The sequence below is a fragment of the Asparagus officinalis genome, chromosome 5, assembly GCF_001876935.1.
Source record: "Asparagus officinalis chromosome 5, Aspof.V1, whole genome shotgun sequence".
NCBI classification, from domain to species: domain Eukaryota; kingdom Viridiplantae; phylum Streptophyta; class Magnoliopsida; order Asparagales; family Asparagaceae; genus Asparagus; species Asparagus officinalis.
In genome coordinates this window covers 27,568,008-27,585,327 of record NC_033798.1, presented here as the reverse complement: position 1 = coordinate 27,585,327, position 17,320 = coordinate 27,568,008, and the positions used below count along the sequence as shown (strand labels likewise).

Sequence of the window (17,320 nt, the reverse complement as noted above, 5' to 3'; positions counted from 1 at the left end):
TATACAAACCTAATAAATTAAACTCACCCGTGCGAGCATGACCCTAACACCTTTTTTACCAGAGGAAAATCACAATAAAATGGAACTGATGTTACATTTTCTAGGTAGAGTTATGTTTAAAATAAAGTTTTTCTCTACCACCGAAAATAAATTCTCACAGCTTCGCGTGCGTATAGTACTATGTACAATCTACTATTTTCAAAATAATACAATTTACTAGTTCCCAAATAATACAAGTCCCGTCTACAAAGTAATTTTGGTGTGCTTGGATTTGGGTTCCGGGTAGTAATCGGGTGTAATCCGATCTGGTAAACACGATAAGCTGATAGAAAAGAGCCACTAACAGATGGATAAAGAAAGGGACAGCGGAAGAAGAAGAAGAAGAAGAAGAGGAGATGCCGACGTCGTCCCTCGCGTTCCGCCGCTTTTTCTGCTGCGCCATCGGCGGAGCTTCTCCTTCAACCAACAACACCAAGAGGAATCTAGTATTCTTGGGCTCTCCAAAAGTAAGCGTCTCTTGCTCTCTCTAAATCTCTCTCACACCCTCTAACCGTTTGTGTTAATTCCTGAATGATGATCAGGTCGCCGCATCAGTGTTGGACGCTCTATTCAATGCCTCTGAAGCTCAAGACTCAATCTTTAAGGTATTTCAAGTGGACCCATTTCAATTCTCAACCTCAATTTCTACAGATTAGTGTTTAAATGGCTAATGCAGTTGCTAATTGAAGCAATTTGGAGTATAAAGGTCCAATTTTTTTATTTAGGAGAAACTATTTTCTTCTTGATTTACACATTATTTCTAGTTTCTGTAATGTGGATTAAGCTTTCAAATGAGACGAGTAGTATCCTGTTTCTGCATTTTTTTGCTTTGCTTTTTTTTTTTCTTAGTTGCTTACATGCTCTAGTTACTGTAAGTTTTGTTCAGCCGGTGTTGGGGTTATTTCATAACTAGCTGTAGTTTTTCTGCGGATTACTATTTTCTAGCAGTATTTATGTGGGAATCATTTGTTCCTTCTATTTTATGCGTTCAGTTATGAAAAGGCTAAACTGCCAAATTGGTATTTAAAAAGGACCCATTTTATCACTTTGGTATTTAAAATATCTTCGATGACGTTTTGGTATTTAAAATGGGCACCTAGGTCTAAATTTTAGTCGGCGTTAAGTTTTCTGAGGAAACACATCACGTGATCATCACGTGACCCTTAATGACCTTTACAAAAAGCTAATGTGGCTTTGATTAGTGACGTGGAATGGATTAACTAATTTGGGAGGTTATAAAAGGGGGTGAAACCAACAGCTAGGGCAGAGCAAATTAGGGGAAAACTCAGATTGGGGTTTATTCAGCTGAGGGGAGGAGATAGGCAAAATTGCTTTGGGGGATCTCAAGGATGGCCTCTTCAAGCTCAAGCTCGCGGTCAACGAGGAGCGTTAGTGGCGGGAATAGTGGAATGACCGCATGTTTCAACAAATTGCACTTCATTCAAAAGTGGAATGAAGAAGCAAAAATTGAGGGGGTAAAGAAGTGTAAATGTGGGTTAGATTGCATGTATCTAATCTCCTTCACTGATGAAAATCCTGGCAGAAGGTTCTACAATTGTCAAAAGCCAAAAGGTGACTTTAACTTCAAGTTGAATTTTGTTTTTTGGTAATTATTTGATTTTCTAAAATTTTGTTTGAACTAAATGTTTATAATATTGGTTGTGGATTGTGGGAATGGTATGATCCGCCAATGTGCAAATTTGCTGCTAATTTAGTGCTTCTACTACGAGATGAAATTATGAAGTTGAATTGCCACATGAATGAACTAGATGAATTGTCTGAAGAGAGGGGCAATAATCTGCATTTGTACATTCGTCAAAATCATCAGTTATAGTATAAGACCAATAGCTGTGAAGAGGAAAACAAAATATTGAAGAAGAATACGGTTATGTGCCAAAATGAAACTGCAGCTTGTTTGGAAGAGATTGGTAGATTGAGAGATGATTTTGTTTTACAGAAAAGGTCTCAAATTGTACGAGGTTGCTTCTTTGATGTTAGTTATATTTATGTTGTTCTTGTTGATTTGAATGAGTAATGTAATTGTGTTTAATGTAATATTTAATTACTTTTAAATGAAATGCTTATTGAGCAAATGGTGTGCTTATTGACAATATTATATGCAAATTTGGCAGCATTTTGTCTGTAATTTGCAAAAATACTCTGGCATAATTACATGTACAAGCCTGATAGTGACTATAACATTTGATCCATGGAAACCATCAATATCATATTACATAACGAACAAGTAACCTTGCATAAACAACCAGAATTTGTCCAAACAAAGTGCAAAGTACAAATAACAAAAACCAAGCCAAGAACAATGGTATTAGCACTGCCATATCAAAAAACATGTCTTATTATAAAAATTACAAGCTTTAGTCCCATCCCACTTGGTGTATTCTTCATTGTTGTTGAGTTATAAATTGTGATTGTTGATTTTGGTCTACAATTTTAGGTGCACTTTGAGATTCATTCATCACAATAGGTGATTGACTAACAGTTGGATCCATGAAGACCACCTCACCATTATCTCCCTGCCAAACACTGAAGCGTTTCTCCAGTTAGAATATATGTGTGTTGCACATTATCTATGCTCACTTTTGATCACATTTCATGAATGGCAAGTACAAGCCCCTATCAAATAATAACACAGATAAACTGTAATTTGCAAATTCTAGCAACAATTTAATTTGAGATCTAAACTATAATTTCATACGTTTTGTTGATCTGACATGGCAGTCCATACTTGACTATCCCCCATTTCCAAATTTGCATTAAAACATCTAAGAAACCATTGCCAAGGGTTCTTATTTTCTCCCTTTAACTACAGCCTATGCAATTGGAAATATGTGGTTGTTTTCATCCCTCCCAACAACACTTAGTAACTAGCCTCCATATGAATGCTTGAGAAAACATCCATCTAAGCCAAAGAACCTCCTACAACCATGTAGAAAATCCAATGTCATTGCTTTAAAACATATATAAATTCTCATGAATATAAATGGTTGTCTGAGTTCTGATTCATGGACCTTTAAAATAGCACTAGTGCCTTGATTTGATTTGCACAACTCTCTTAAGACTTGAGCAATTCATACTGTCTTTGCATTAAGCTATGCACAACATTGAGTGTCTTGTCCTTGGCCCTTGCACATTTGCTCTCATTTACATTTACTCCAAAATTTGTTCTCATATCAGCAGCAATTTCCCTTGGCTTCATTTTAGGATTCTTTAATAGTTGGTCTAAGTAAGTTTGATCAATCCAATTCTCAGTTATTAGTCTATTCTTGAATGACCTATTGCATGTGTGTGTAGGGGATACATGCCTGATTTGCTATGTCATTTTATCTATGTGATCTACTCCAGCAGTCAACTCCCAATTGCACAAAGAACATCCAGTATGAAGCCTTTTTTTGGTTATTTTTTTATATAGACCAAATCATAGTTTTTTTGCATACAGTACATGAGTATAGCTTCTTTTAGTACATTTCTTGAAGTGAATCTCAATCCAGATTCAAAAAATACCTGTTACATGTCCACATCCTTATTGAAGAACTTGTAGTTTATTGGCTCCTTCATTTTCTTTTTCCTTTTAGTTGATAACTATTGCTTCATCTTCACTTGACTCCAAAGTATCTTCATTAGCACTATCTCTCTAATCTGATTCATATCCTTCTCTGTAAGATGTCCAATATTTAGATCATTTTGCATTGCTTGGCATTGCTCCTTTTGCTCTAGGACCACCTACAATCAAACCCTCAATATCATCATTATCTTGTTCAAGAGATTGATTATCATTTGGTTCACATGGCTGGTTGTGAGCATTTGGTTCTGTTGGTTATTTTTTATCTACTTTTGTTGGTTGTTCTGCATATGCTTCTGTTAATTGTTTTGCATCTACTTCTATTGGTTGTTTTGCATATGTTTCTGTTGGTTGTTCTGCGTTTGCTTATGTTGGTTGTTCCTCATTTGTTTCAGAATATTGTTCTGCATTTGGTCCACTTGGCTGATCTGCATTTGGTTCACTAGGCTGATCTGCATATGGTTCACTAGGCTATGCATGTGCTTGACTTGGCTTTGCATGAGTTTCAGTTGCTTGTCCTGTATCTGTTTCACTTGGCTTATCCATTTGAATCCTTGCATCATAATTGAAAGCTATTTTACCATTCTGCGCAGCTAATAGGGCAATATTTCTCTATCGTCTCATGAAGCTCCTCATGGTTACTATTCAATGTCTTTTCTACTTTACAGTCAACTGAGACATTATTTTCATATCCCTTCGAGATATTAGCTTCATAGTTAAAATGACATTCATTAGTCGAGTCCTTTTTCTCCACTCTATCTCTGGAATCTTCAACCAACTCCTCATCATCATCTACCAATTCAGTTGGGTCAATTTCGTATGTTTCATCCTTTACAGAGTCATCATCATCAGTAGAGGATACATTCTGATCAAAATGAGTTGGAGTGGCAATATTTTTTTTCCCTTTTCACCTCTTGATAATAATTATAGGGGTTAATTTCTTCCTTTCAGGTGTTGGTTTCTTTCTCATAGGGGTCATCTTCTTTCTCTTAGGGGTTGTCTTCTTTCTCCCTCTGAAGACACTAGTTTTTTTAGGAGTAGACTCATTAGAGTCATGAACTCCATGTTGATTAGCTTGCACTGGAGGATCTTCATCTGGATTGGCATCCACTTCAATAGGTTGATCAACAAAATGGTTTGTAAAAACTTTAATTACTCTCTCCTTATGTGCATATTCCTTGAATTTTGCTAAGTCTATATTTGGATTGACAAGAGGCATAATGACTCCAACTCCACCATCAGGTATGCCATATACCACAAAGTGAAAGCATCAATATACCTATATTCTAATTTTTTTCTCTCAACAAGTCTATAGTCAGAATGTCTTCATTAATGAATTGCACATGAAAGGAGTCACTAATATATTGATCTGACATTAGAACCTACCATATCTGAATTTAATTACCACCCATTTGCACGATGAACAAAAACAAAACTGAATTACAAACCACAATCACATTCTGCTCTGCTCTAAATATTACAAAACCCCTAAATTTTTGAAAAATCCACTTCGATGTCATTCACATAAAACCTAGTTTGTTAAAATTAAGACTTATAAACACTCAAAAACTACATTTTCACCTAATAAACAATATTTTAAACACATGCACCTTTAAGGACCAAGGTAATGTGAATAAATTCACCTTTTTCTCTTCAATGAGGATGATCAAGGTTTTACTGCAGATTCTCAGACATCGCTTTCACTTTCCCACGATCCCTTTTCAGCGAGATTACTAGCAACTACAAGTTTGGTAACAATCTACCTAACCGCTCGATCGATAGAACTTTGAAACGTATGAAGAATGGGGCAATCTGTCAATTTTAGGGCGTCTGATTTCATTTTGTTAGTTATTTTATGTCATGTGAGCGGCACATGTGCGGTTAATCCATTCTACGTCACTAATCTATACTGCATCAGCTTTTTGTAACGGTCATTAATATCACGTGATGGTCACGTGATGTGTTTTGTCAGAAAACTTAATATCGACCAAAATATAGATCTAGGTGCTGACATAAACTCACTTTAAATGTCAAAACATCATTGAAGATGTTTTAAATACCAAAGTGGTAAAATGAGTCTTTTTTAAATACTAATTTGGTAGTTTAGCCGTTATGAAAGTGATCTTGATGCGAAACGGGGGAGGGGGTCTGTCGGAATCAGCGATCTAATTTGAACAAAGCATCGTTTCGCCAAAATTCATAATATTCGGTAGGAAATTAATTAAAGCAGTTAATGCGACAGATGGATTTTAATAAGATTTGCAATGATAGTCATAAACAATCACAATCTCGAATAATTTAATTGCAATATTCATTATCATTGCACAAGTTTTACAATCAATATCAAGTTTTAAATTATCATTGCACAAGTTTTACAATCAATATCAAGTTTTAACAATCACATGTTCAGTTTCTCTCAACTCACAATTATGCACAAGTTTTACAATCAATATCAAGTTTTAACAATCACATGTTCAGTTTCTCTCAACTCACAATTATAATTTAAGCAGTGAATATATGATAAGAGTTTAGAGATGTATTATTCATGTAATTAACTAATGAAATGAAGTCAACAGAAAAATAAGGGACGAAAGAAAACGAAACCTTCATCGGTCTGAACAGACTCGACGTGAGACCTCTGGAGGTGGGGCGACAACAACGGTGAACTGAACGACGACGACGAAGCGGAGATTTGAGCAGCGACTAGAGTGACGGCGTCGGTAAGGTTGACGGGACGATAGCGATGTGATGATTTGTGGTAAGCAGCTGTGGCAGTGGTAGTATTGCTTTGGTGGAGAATTTTGCCAAACAGTTGGTGTACATGAAGACGACAGTCGGTGGGAAAGGAGGCTCGGTGACAGTAGGAGTAGGGCGGCTGCTTGGGAGGAGATGATGGCGCTGGTGGTGCGGAGGTGGAGATCAGGGGCGAGCTGAGTGTGGATCTGGTGGTTGCAGGAAAGAGGAGGGTTTGACTGATTGTTGACTTGAGGAAGACGAGGGAATGCTTGGCGACTGGAGGAAGAGGACACAAGGAACGACCTAGGGTTTCACACCCGAGGCCTAGGTTTCACACCCAAGGCTTCACACCAGATTTTAGCTAATGTAAATTTTCATTCAATAATTTATTGATTTTCAATAGTCTCATACAACCTTATTTATAAAAAAAAACTACGTGCACACAACGACAATAAAAATAGAAACAAACAATAATCCCTCAAATCACTCAACTACAATTAAACTAAATTTCAAAATTCAAAATTCAAAATTCAAATTTTAAATTTTAAATTTTAAAATTCAAAATTCAAAATTCAAAAATATATCAACTAATCAACTATTACCATTTCTTGTCCTTATTATTCTCCCTGGGTCGGAGAAAACTCGACTCCGTCGAGTTAGCTGTAGAAACTTGACATCTTCAATATACTCTGTCTGCATCTTAATCTGCCGTCAGTTATTTTTTCTGCATCTCAAATCATTAGTTAAATTACATTGTAAATTCACCATCTAAAATATTATCAAAATTCACTGCAGCTTGGATGAATATATAGAAGTGGGGGTAAGGTGAAAGAACTCTCAGAAATAATAGGCTAGGGTCAGGCTTATATTAGTGGACTGTCAATAACATTGTGACTGTTTAATCACTCAATATTAAAAATAGAACTATGACCAAATCAATAAATGTTGCCATTAATTAGTTCAAGAGTTGGAAAAGCCCATAAATATCATGTAAAATCTTAAACAGCTATAAAAAAACTATATTGGACAAGTCCAAACCATCTAAAATATCAGCATTAATAGTTTTAAATTATGTCCTGACTCCATATCATTTATTTCAGTTAACAATGTATTTATTTAAATTAGATCACTGATTCCCCATTATATGATCAATACAAAGTAAAAATGATGTAAATCAACTCAATTGTTCATGATGAAATGCAGACTCAAACAATGTGATCAATGACAGATGTAAACTCAACGAAGTGTTCAATACGCATAACGTCCTCTATCAAATGGAATATTAGGTGTTCCTTCGTTGATGTGCATAACAAATTTCTTGTCCTAACAATGATAGTGAGGAACATGCAGACACATGCAGGAAAGATGAGTGTTTTGGTGCACTTAACATGAGAGAAAAAGGAAATGAAAACACTTGTGCTATAGCTTGTATCCCTAATCAATATTTTCTCCCAAAATGGATCAGTATATGTGGGAGTGATTGTTGGGACAATGCATGGTGGTGGGATATCTAGTATGGTAGTTATTTCACTAGGCTCAGTTTGGTATTCAACTTCCATACATATATCATCAGGAACGTGTTGGGTATCATAATTGTCCGGGAGGACTTCGTGGGGGACATCAACAACGTTTTCAATCATGGGAGGGAGTTCAAGAGGCGTTGGCGTTTCAATTTCAGAAACAATTTTAGGGATAACATCAATGAACTTCGTGATCATGTGGGTAGCTTAGGAAAGGACCGGAGTGTTGTCATTGCATGAAATTTCAATTAACTCCACAATTGTTGGGGTAGTTTCAGAAGGTACAGAAATATATGGTTCTTCGATTATACTACCCTGGATTTTCTTATCAGAGTTAGATTCTGTTAAATTTACGGTCTGGGTAACAGTTTCCTCAATAATAGATTTTGATTCCGTTACAGGCGGCTTATTAATTCTAACTCTGAACGGAGTTGTACAGACGGATGCAACGTGCCCATATCCTTGACAATTCTAACATTGCATTATTGGGCTAAGTTTGGAGAGAGATCTTTCTGACTTCTGGCCCTTGGGATCGACTCTAGACTGGGAAGAACTAGGGTTAGATCGACTCAGAGGCTGACTAGAGGTATTGGCACAGAAAAACTGAGAGGAATGAATTTGAAAATTCTGAGCCCTATGAGATTGGTGTAATTTGGCATCATCTAAATCTTGAACTAATGCGTAAGCTCTCTCAATGGTGCTTACTCCTCTAGCAAAGAGTTCGGTTCGGAGGTCGCTTCTTAATCCAGCTCTAAATTTTGATAAGACTTTCATCGGCGTCTCTGGTTCAATGGTGCTGCATCTAGTAAACAATTCATCAAATTGAGCAACATACTCTTTTGCAGATTTGGTTCTCTGAGTAAGACAATGCCACTTATCTAGCAATCTATAAATAAACGATGGCGGGAGATATTTTCGTTTCAGCTCGTCGGCCATTTCTCGTCAAGTAAAAATTGGTAACTCACCTCTAATATGCCTTATCATTTCGAAGTTGGACCAATCTTGGCAGGCGGGTCCAGTGAGCTTCATTGTGACAAACTTGACTTTCTCGGATTTTGTCAGGACGTACCAATCGAAGTAGCGATCCATGCTCTTCAGCCAGTCAAAGAAAGTTTGTGGGTCGAGCCTACCATCAAAGGTTGGTCGATCAGGCACAAGTTGAGGTGGTGGTTGATAAACGACGTACCCATGACCTTGACTATGCGGAGGTGGAGTTGTAACACGTGTTTCTTTGAGCCTCGCTAATCTTTCGTTGTTTTCGTCAATTTGTACTGCTATTTCAGCGAATTTCTTAAGGAGTTCGGGATATGTGTTGCCTGACATGCTGGACTCACTAGATGATTCACTTGACTTTCCCAAACGATAGGGTAGGCCTGTGCGAGTGGGCATGCACTAACAACCATTGTTTTAAATATCCCCGACATGGCCTGATATATCCCCCGATATATCCTTTTACAGGGCTTGCCGCAACCGATATGGTCTTTAAATCTCTTTTACCGCTTTTTGGTTATTTTGATTGATAAATCCCCGATATGACCGATATATTAGCCGATATGTGGACCAATATATCTTTTTATATAGCTTGTTGCAAAATAATATACCGTGTTTGGAATTTTTGGGCGAGATATCAAGATTTTTCCATTATATCAAATGATATTTTGGCCTAAAAAAAGCAGATCGAATGTCGCAACGTTGCTTTGCACTTTTGTTTGTTTTAGAAGGTTGATTAGTGATCCTAAACATATATTATTCATATTTTGTATGCTTAAATTTCATTACATATGTTGAGATTACATTTTAATGCATTATACTATGTATGCAAACATTCATTATGGCATTCCGATATTTACCACATATCCCCGATATTTTCCCGATATCCGCAATCCGATATGAATTTTGGTCATCCGATATTTCCCCGATATCCGATATTTAAAACCTTGCTAACAACTAGATGAGATGAATGAGTGCACAACAACTAAAGGAGATGACTGAATTTTTTTTTAACAACTAAATGCGATGAGTGATTTTTTTGATTTTTTTAAGACCCAACTAATCTAAAACCATGCTCTGATACCAAAATGATGCGAAACGGGGGAGGGGGTCTATCGGAATCAGCGATCTAATTTGAACAAAGCACCGTTTCGCCAAAATTCATAATATTCGGTAGGAAATTAATTAAAGCAGTTAATGCGACAGATGGATTTTAACAAGATTTGCAATGATAGTCATAAACAATCACAATCTCGAATAATTTAATTACAATATTCATTATCATTGCATAAGTTTTACAATCAATATCAAGTTTTAACAATCACATGTTCAGTTTCTCTCAACTCACAATTATACTTTAAGCAGTGAATATATGATAAGAGTTTAGAGATGTATTATTCATGCAATTAACTAACGAAATAAAGTCAACAGAAAAATAAGGGACGAAAGAAAACGAAACATTCGTCGGTCTGAACAGACTCGACGTGAGAGACCTCTGGAGGTGGGGCGACGACAACGATGAACTGAACGACGACGACGAGACGGAGATTTGAGCAGCGACTAGAGTGATGGCGTCGGTAAGGTTGACGGGACGATAACGATGTGATGATTTGTGGTAAGCGGTTGTGGCAGTGGTAGTATTGCTCTGGTGGGAAATTTTGCCAAACAGTTGGTGTACATAAAGACGACAGTTGCTGGGAAAGGAGGCTCGGTGACTGTGGGAGTAGGGCAGCTGCTTGGGAGGAGATGATGGCGCTGGTGGTGCGGAGGTGGAGATCAGGGGCGAGCTGAGTGTGGATCGAGGAGATGATGGCGCTGGTGGTGCGGAGGTGGAGATCAGGGGCGAGCTGAGTGTGGATCTGGTGGTTGTAGGGAAGAGGAGGGTTTGACTGATTGTTGACGTGAGGAAGACGAGGGAATGCTTGGCGACTAGAGGAAGAGGACACAGAGAACGGCCTAGGGATTCACACCCGAGACCTAGGTTTCACACTCAAGACTTCATACCAGATTTTAGCTAATACAATTTTTCATTCAATAATTCATTGATTTTCAATAGTCTCATACAACCTTATTTATAAAAAAAACTACGTGCACACAACGTGCAATAAAAATAGAAACAAACAATAATCCCTCAAATCACTCAATTACAATTAAACTAAAATTCAAAATTCAAAATTCAAATTTTAAATTTCAAAATTCAAAAATATATCAACTAATCAACTATTGCCATTTCTTGTCCTCATTAGATCCGAAGCCCCTAACTTTGCATCAACGGTTGATTAGTCAAATAAAATACACATGACATATCATTTGTAGAAACTTTCAGTGGTAAAAGCGTGGGATTTCTTTTCATATGTCCTATTCTCTTTCCTATCTTTCTTATTGGTTATGGTTATGCTTTTAGCTATAAACAACTAGGTTTCGCAAGTGCTAATACAAGTATCAATATAATGGTATACAGATTTGTGGATACTGTAACAGAAAGTCGTGGACGTAGAATCTCATAGATATAATTCAATACCATTCTATTATATATAATTCTATTATATATAGTGTAAATAGCATAGTTCGGTGCCATCTTACATCTATAAATAAATCTATAATGCAATGAGAATTAATTTGTAAAGTCAATATTATATCCAATTCACAAGCAAAACCACCTCAAATTTGATCCAATTGTATGTGCATGCAAGGTTGTGGAAAGTGAACAGCAGAGAGAAGCGGTGAGTCATTGCTCAAGATTTTTGGGGCTTTAGTAGCAAAAGGTGGTAAAAAACGCTAAGTAAAAATGGGGTCCAGCTTAAGTATGTGTAAGGATGTCGGAGGAGAGGATTGCAAGGAGGAAGTGGGTTCAACTGGAGAAGGTGGTGGAGGAGTTTTGACTGGAGATAGTAATGGTGATGGTTGTAAGAACCCTAGGGGGGTGTGAATAGGGTTATTGAGATAATTTAGTAATTTTTCTAGATTTTGTGGAGGATAAAAAAGGCTATCAGAGGTAAAATAGAATTTAGATAGTGTGATAGTTGAAATTGAGAAATGGAAGATCAATAGGAACATCCAGTGACAGGATTGAGACTCTCTTTAAGAAAAGAAGGGAAGTTCCAGCAAGTGCCTCTGTGAAGAGTGAATAGATTTACAAAAAAAGATAGTTCTCTGATATTAGTGAAGATCGAGAGAACTTATATAAAAGATAAATCAACACACAAAGCTTGCACGAGATATATAAGGTGGTTCGCTCTTCAACTAGACTACATCCATCTACCTAGCGCCTCGATTAGAATTTCTTAAATCCACTATATTTGAACTTCCTCCAAAAGTTTCTGGATAACAAGACATCTCCTACCACACTTGACAACCTCAAGTTGGTAGCTTCTCACCACTCTTTACCCTGAAGAGTTCACTAGTTTACTCAGGATATATCAGTGATTCTCTCAAATGAGACAAGATTTGAGAATAAGTATTCTCGCAAACAATTGCACGCACTCTTGATTTTACAACTTGAGGCTATAATAACTTGCCTAAGCTTAAAGTAGGATGATTTAGTCACGACTTTGATTTGGAAAAGGTTACTTTTGGAATAGTTGAAGGATTTAATTTGCAATAGCTCTTCAAAATGGAGGTGGTTGGAATGAGTTAAACGAACTCAAGATAAGACTATTTATAGATATGAATTCCAACAGTGGGAGACCATGTCATTGGTGGGAATTCTGAAAATTTGAATATGAGAAAAACAGGAGCGCGTGAAGGGATGATGATTTGAGCAAGCTATGAAAAAGCTTGCTGCTATGATCGCAAGCTATAAAGTAGGTGGTCATGAAATTTTTTATTAGAGATAGAATATAAAAAAGATCTCAGGGGACAACTCACATGGGGAAAGGGGTTCGAATAATGAATTTTTAATGGAGAAAAATGATAGCTAGATAAAATATTCACTTGAATAAAATATTCTAAGTGAAGAAATGAGTTGCTTGAGATGAAAGTCTCTCGTTCACTTCGTTGAATGTAATAAAGCATGATGGTGCAGAGAGATATGAGTTAGAGTTGCTAAAGTCAAATAGGTCATGTTATGAGAATAAAAAATTCAAGTTTCTTTGAGATTTGTAGAAGCTGCAGGATATGAGTTGGTAAAAGATATAGGAACAAACAAAGTTAAGGAACATTTATCATGTTTATCTTTGATAAGAGGTGATGCGATAGGACATAAAAATTATCTCTTACACAGCTCGAGATAAGCGACTTCGCAAGGAACAAACTGGGATCAGTTGCTCAAGCAACTATCATGTCATTTTAATAGTGGAGAAGTCATGTGGGTTTGCAACCTCTGATAAAATTCACTGTGTGCATGTATATATGTATATATCTAATTATATATGTACATACATTTACATTACATATTTGCACACACATATATATCAAATTATATATACATATGTATAGATATAATAAGTATGAGGTGATAATTCATTTTGCTAAATGAGCTACCAAAGAGATGCACATGTGGTGAGACTCTTGCAAGCACACAAGATGAGTAGGTCTCACCACCCATTATTGACAAGTAGCTTCATTAACATAATGAGCTTACTAACTCATAACTATCAAGCCATACATACATAAATATACACACGTAGATGGATTTTCTTGATACCAAAGACTAACTTTGGTCCATTTTTTCTTTGATCCATGGTGGTGAGACAGGCACATCTTAACTTGTCATTTAAAGTGGGATCACTTTCAAGTGGGATGAGTAAATAAGTGGAGGACACCATTTCCATATATGAGAAAAACGGGCATTGTTTGTACCAGGGATAAAGTTTGTCCTTGTTAGTGAGAGGACCCAATCTCAATCTCTCATCTCTTGCTTAAAAATGGTCCCCCACTTAATTACTCACTCCACTTAAAAATGGTCCCCACTTTAGATGGGAGGTTGAGATGTGGCCACCTCATTATCAATGATACCCATATTTCTATATATATATGTTTGTATATATATCTATATATGTATATGAATATGTATATTTATATGTATATATAGGCTTCAATGGTTATGAGATTGCTCTGAATGAGCTATCTAGATCCAGAGCGTGGTGAGACCCACTAATCTGATATGACTAGTAGAGTGTACCTTCTCTATCTTGATAACTCATTTAGTAAAGTGATTAACCACCTTATTCACACAGGGAGGGAGCGTGGAAGGAACCTAACAAGAATCCTTCAGATATGCATGTGGATCTTATTTCCTTCAGATATGCACATGAATCTTAATGAATACTGCTGATATGGATGAGGCTTCCTCTTAGAATAATCGCAGATAGATAACTCATTTAGTAAAATGATTAACCACCTTATTCACACAGGGAGGGATGGTGGGAGGGACCCAACAAGAATCCTTCAGATATGCATGTCTATCTTAATTCCTTCAGATATGGCCATGAATCTTAATGAATACTGGGATATGGATGAGGCTTACTCTTAGAATAATCTCTACATTGTTGTTAAGCAATGTGAAAGTATAGTATTTCATTTTCTAGCGAGTTATATTTATTTTTCCCCTGATTCATCTTTCCTTTAGAACTTTCAATTCAGTTGATGTCAATATAATTGCATTTTGTTTCACTTTCTTTCAGTAAACACTTCAACAAATATCTCTCAAGTTTTTTAATTTCTCTTTTACTTTACAATCTATGATGATGTTTTGGAGTTTATCAAAGAAACATGCCCTGTCATAAATGGTTAAAGTTCCTTCTTATTGTAAAAGCAACTGCATGTATAGCACAATGCTGCTGAGGATCATTTGTATTCTTTTGGTTACCACATGTAAGTTAAATCATGTCTTAATTAATGTTAAGCAGTGGATTTGGCCTTTCAACTGAAACTTGTATTATTTTGTGATTGATTGATTAATTTCAAACTCTTTCGTACTATTTTTGTTGCACAGCTAAGCATACTGATGGCGGAACTTTTAAATAATTTTCTTTAGCTTGCAGCAATTGTTACACAGCCACCTTCAGGAAGAGATAGAGGAAGGAAGCTGATGCCTTCTCCTGTTGCACATCATGCCATACAGAGAGGTTACCCTGAAGATCTGATATTCACACCTGGTAAAGCTGGGGAGGTATGTCTAGGATCATTGTGTTATAATGCATCTCTTTTAGTGATTTTTGTACTGTGGTTTCTTTCATTGATATCTGTTGTAGGTGGATGTTAACCCATTTAAAAATCTTTACTCTAAGCCAAACACTTTTCCACGAATATGTTTGATGCCTAGTTGACTACACCTTCATAGATGAAAGTACATTCGTGCTCACCCTTAATGCATTTGAAGTTAATCCAGCTGCTGGTTGGCTATCCATGATGCATTTGAAGCACATTCGTGCTCACCCTTAATCCAGTGAGAAGATGAAAGTAAGGGTAAGGCTAAACTGGAGTAGTTGCTTATGCATGGTACAGGTGTTCCTACATCCAGAGTTTCTGTTCTACAGTAAGCAATACTTCCAACTCGTATATCACTTGATATTCGGTGGGATCAGTTTAGCATTATAATCCAGATTTAAAACGTAAGGCAGTACAAAACTTTGATGATGCATTACACTTCCAAGTTCTCATTTCAGATACTCCCCAAGTATTCTTTCTTCCACATACAGTTATTGATCTTGTCTTCTGTTCCCTACTTATTTCTTTTTGAAGTACAGTAATTGATCTTGTCCTTCTTAACCATTGTGTACAGAATAATAATTGCATCTATAAATTGTTTAGTGATATCTGATTTTGCAGATATTAATACTTCATATATGCTTCTGTCCTTTTTAATAATACTTCAATTCTTGGACCTGAGTCTTTTAATTACTTCCACTAGTTACAGGCTCTACCTAGTTGATAATGCTTTTGTCATATCATATGTTGCATCTCATCATCTAATCTATATTAGCTTTTACCGTTCATAAATCTTTGTAATTTAATTATACACAGATTGTACCTTGTCCAACCCCCTCCCGTTCTCTTTTCTTCTCTTTTTCCTTTATGAGTTTCATGTTTTAAGCCATTATCCAGTTCCTTTTTTGTTGAACTTCAATTGAAATCTTTTATTTGATTCTACAAGCTAGCTTACGTTTTAATTATACAAGAGTCTGACATTTTTCCTTCCACCCTTATTAAATTACATATGCATGTGCTCCTTATTTATGCAATCACAATATTTATAAATGGTCCTTTAGTTTTATTCACTTTTTGTGCAGGAACCTTTCTTGGCAGACTTGAGGGCTTTAAATCCAGAACTTTGTATCACAGCAGCATATGGAAATATCCTACCTTCGAAGTTCCTTCAGATTCCATGTTATGGTAAGAGAATTAATCTATGCTACTTGAGTCAGTTTTAGAGAAAAAGAATGTGGAGGATGGAAAAAAGAACTGTAGATCCTATTGCAACGACTAAATGCTATACTATGGCAACATCTTAAAGATAGTGTAAACTTGTGAAACTAATGTAACATCTGTTGATTTCCTACTCAAATCTATCGGGCTGGAAGATGAGTGTTAACTAGTGTGAAATGCTTATCAAGTCTAGAGACAGACACCACACAGGATTCACATGGTATTAACACATTAATCATAGGCAAACATTTGTTAACTTGAACTCATTTAATAGGTACTTAGGCCAAAGGCATTACAACATAAGGCTGATTATTTGAAGTGGAAGGTTAGTTGATTTCAAACTTACAAGATTTAGGTTTCTACTGTTTCCCATGTACGAAGTTTAGATTAGCCAAGCCAAAGATCCTTTTCTTTATCAAGAAAACAACGCATGATTATGCATTGGTTCGTTCATTCAAACACGGATCAATTCAGACTGCTAAATATATCCTGTCTTGTTGTCTGCCACTGTGCTACATTTAGAGGCAAAATGTTTATTCGCTAAAACATTTGATACTTCACTGTTGGGCCTCTTCAAGAAGAACCCATTAGCACAAAATATAAGTAACAAGGAGGAGAAAATATAGCGTAGAATCACCAAAAACATTATACACAAGTAAAGAAGACATTTTACTTGGATCTCCAAACTTTATGTCAAAAGACACATTGATATAGGATTCAACAATTTAGTAAATAACAAACGCGACAGACTACAGGTTGGAGAACAGGAATTCAAGCAGCCAATCCAAAAGATTTGGGATAAAGTTTTTTTTTCTTGTCGTAATAGCATACATGTCAATTCGGTCAAGTAAAATGGTAATGAGGTTGATAGATTAAGATGTATGTTTCTCTGTAACTCCACTTGCACATCATCCTTATTCTTTTATTTGTCTATAAATGTCAATAACCAACATGAATGATCAATGTTGATATGCAGGTTTTCGTCCCCCTTCTTCTACTTATAAGGACATGCATGATATTAGGTGATGATTGTTCCATTTGAGACTTCACTGTTGGGCCTCTACTTATAAGGACATGCATGATATCA

At 36.2% G+C, this 17,320-nt stretch overlaps 1 protein-coding gene across 2 annotated transcripts in view; it reads left to right on the top strand.

Annotated features, from left to right (window-relative positions):
* LOC109842735 (methionyl-tRNA formyltransferase) overlaps positions 301-17,320 on the top strand; it is a 39,748-nt gene continuing 22,728 nt past the window's right edge. The window contains exons 1-4 of one of the 2 annotated variants that reach the window (XM_020411607.1): positions 301-506; positions 582-644; positions 14,843-14,977; positions 16,098-16,200. In XM_020411607.1, coding sequence (XP_020267196.1) covers positions 396-506; positions 582-644; positions 14,843-14,977; positions 16,098-16,200 — 412 coding nt within the window. In that variant the 5' untranslated portion in view covers positions 301-395. The remainder of the gene's footprint in view (positions 507-581; positions 645-14,842; positions 14,978-16,097; positions 16,201-17,320) is intronic. The other variant, XM_020411606.1, reaches the window with a different exon arrangement.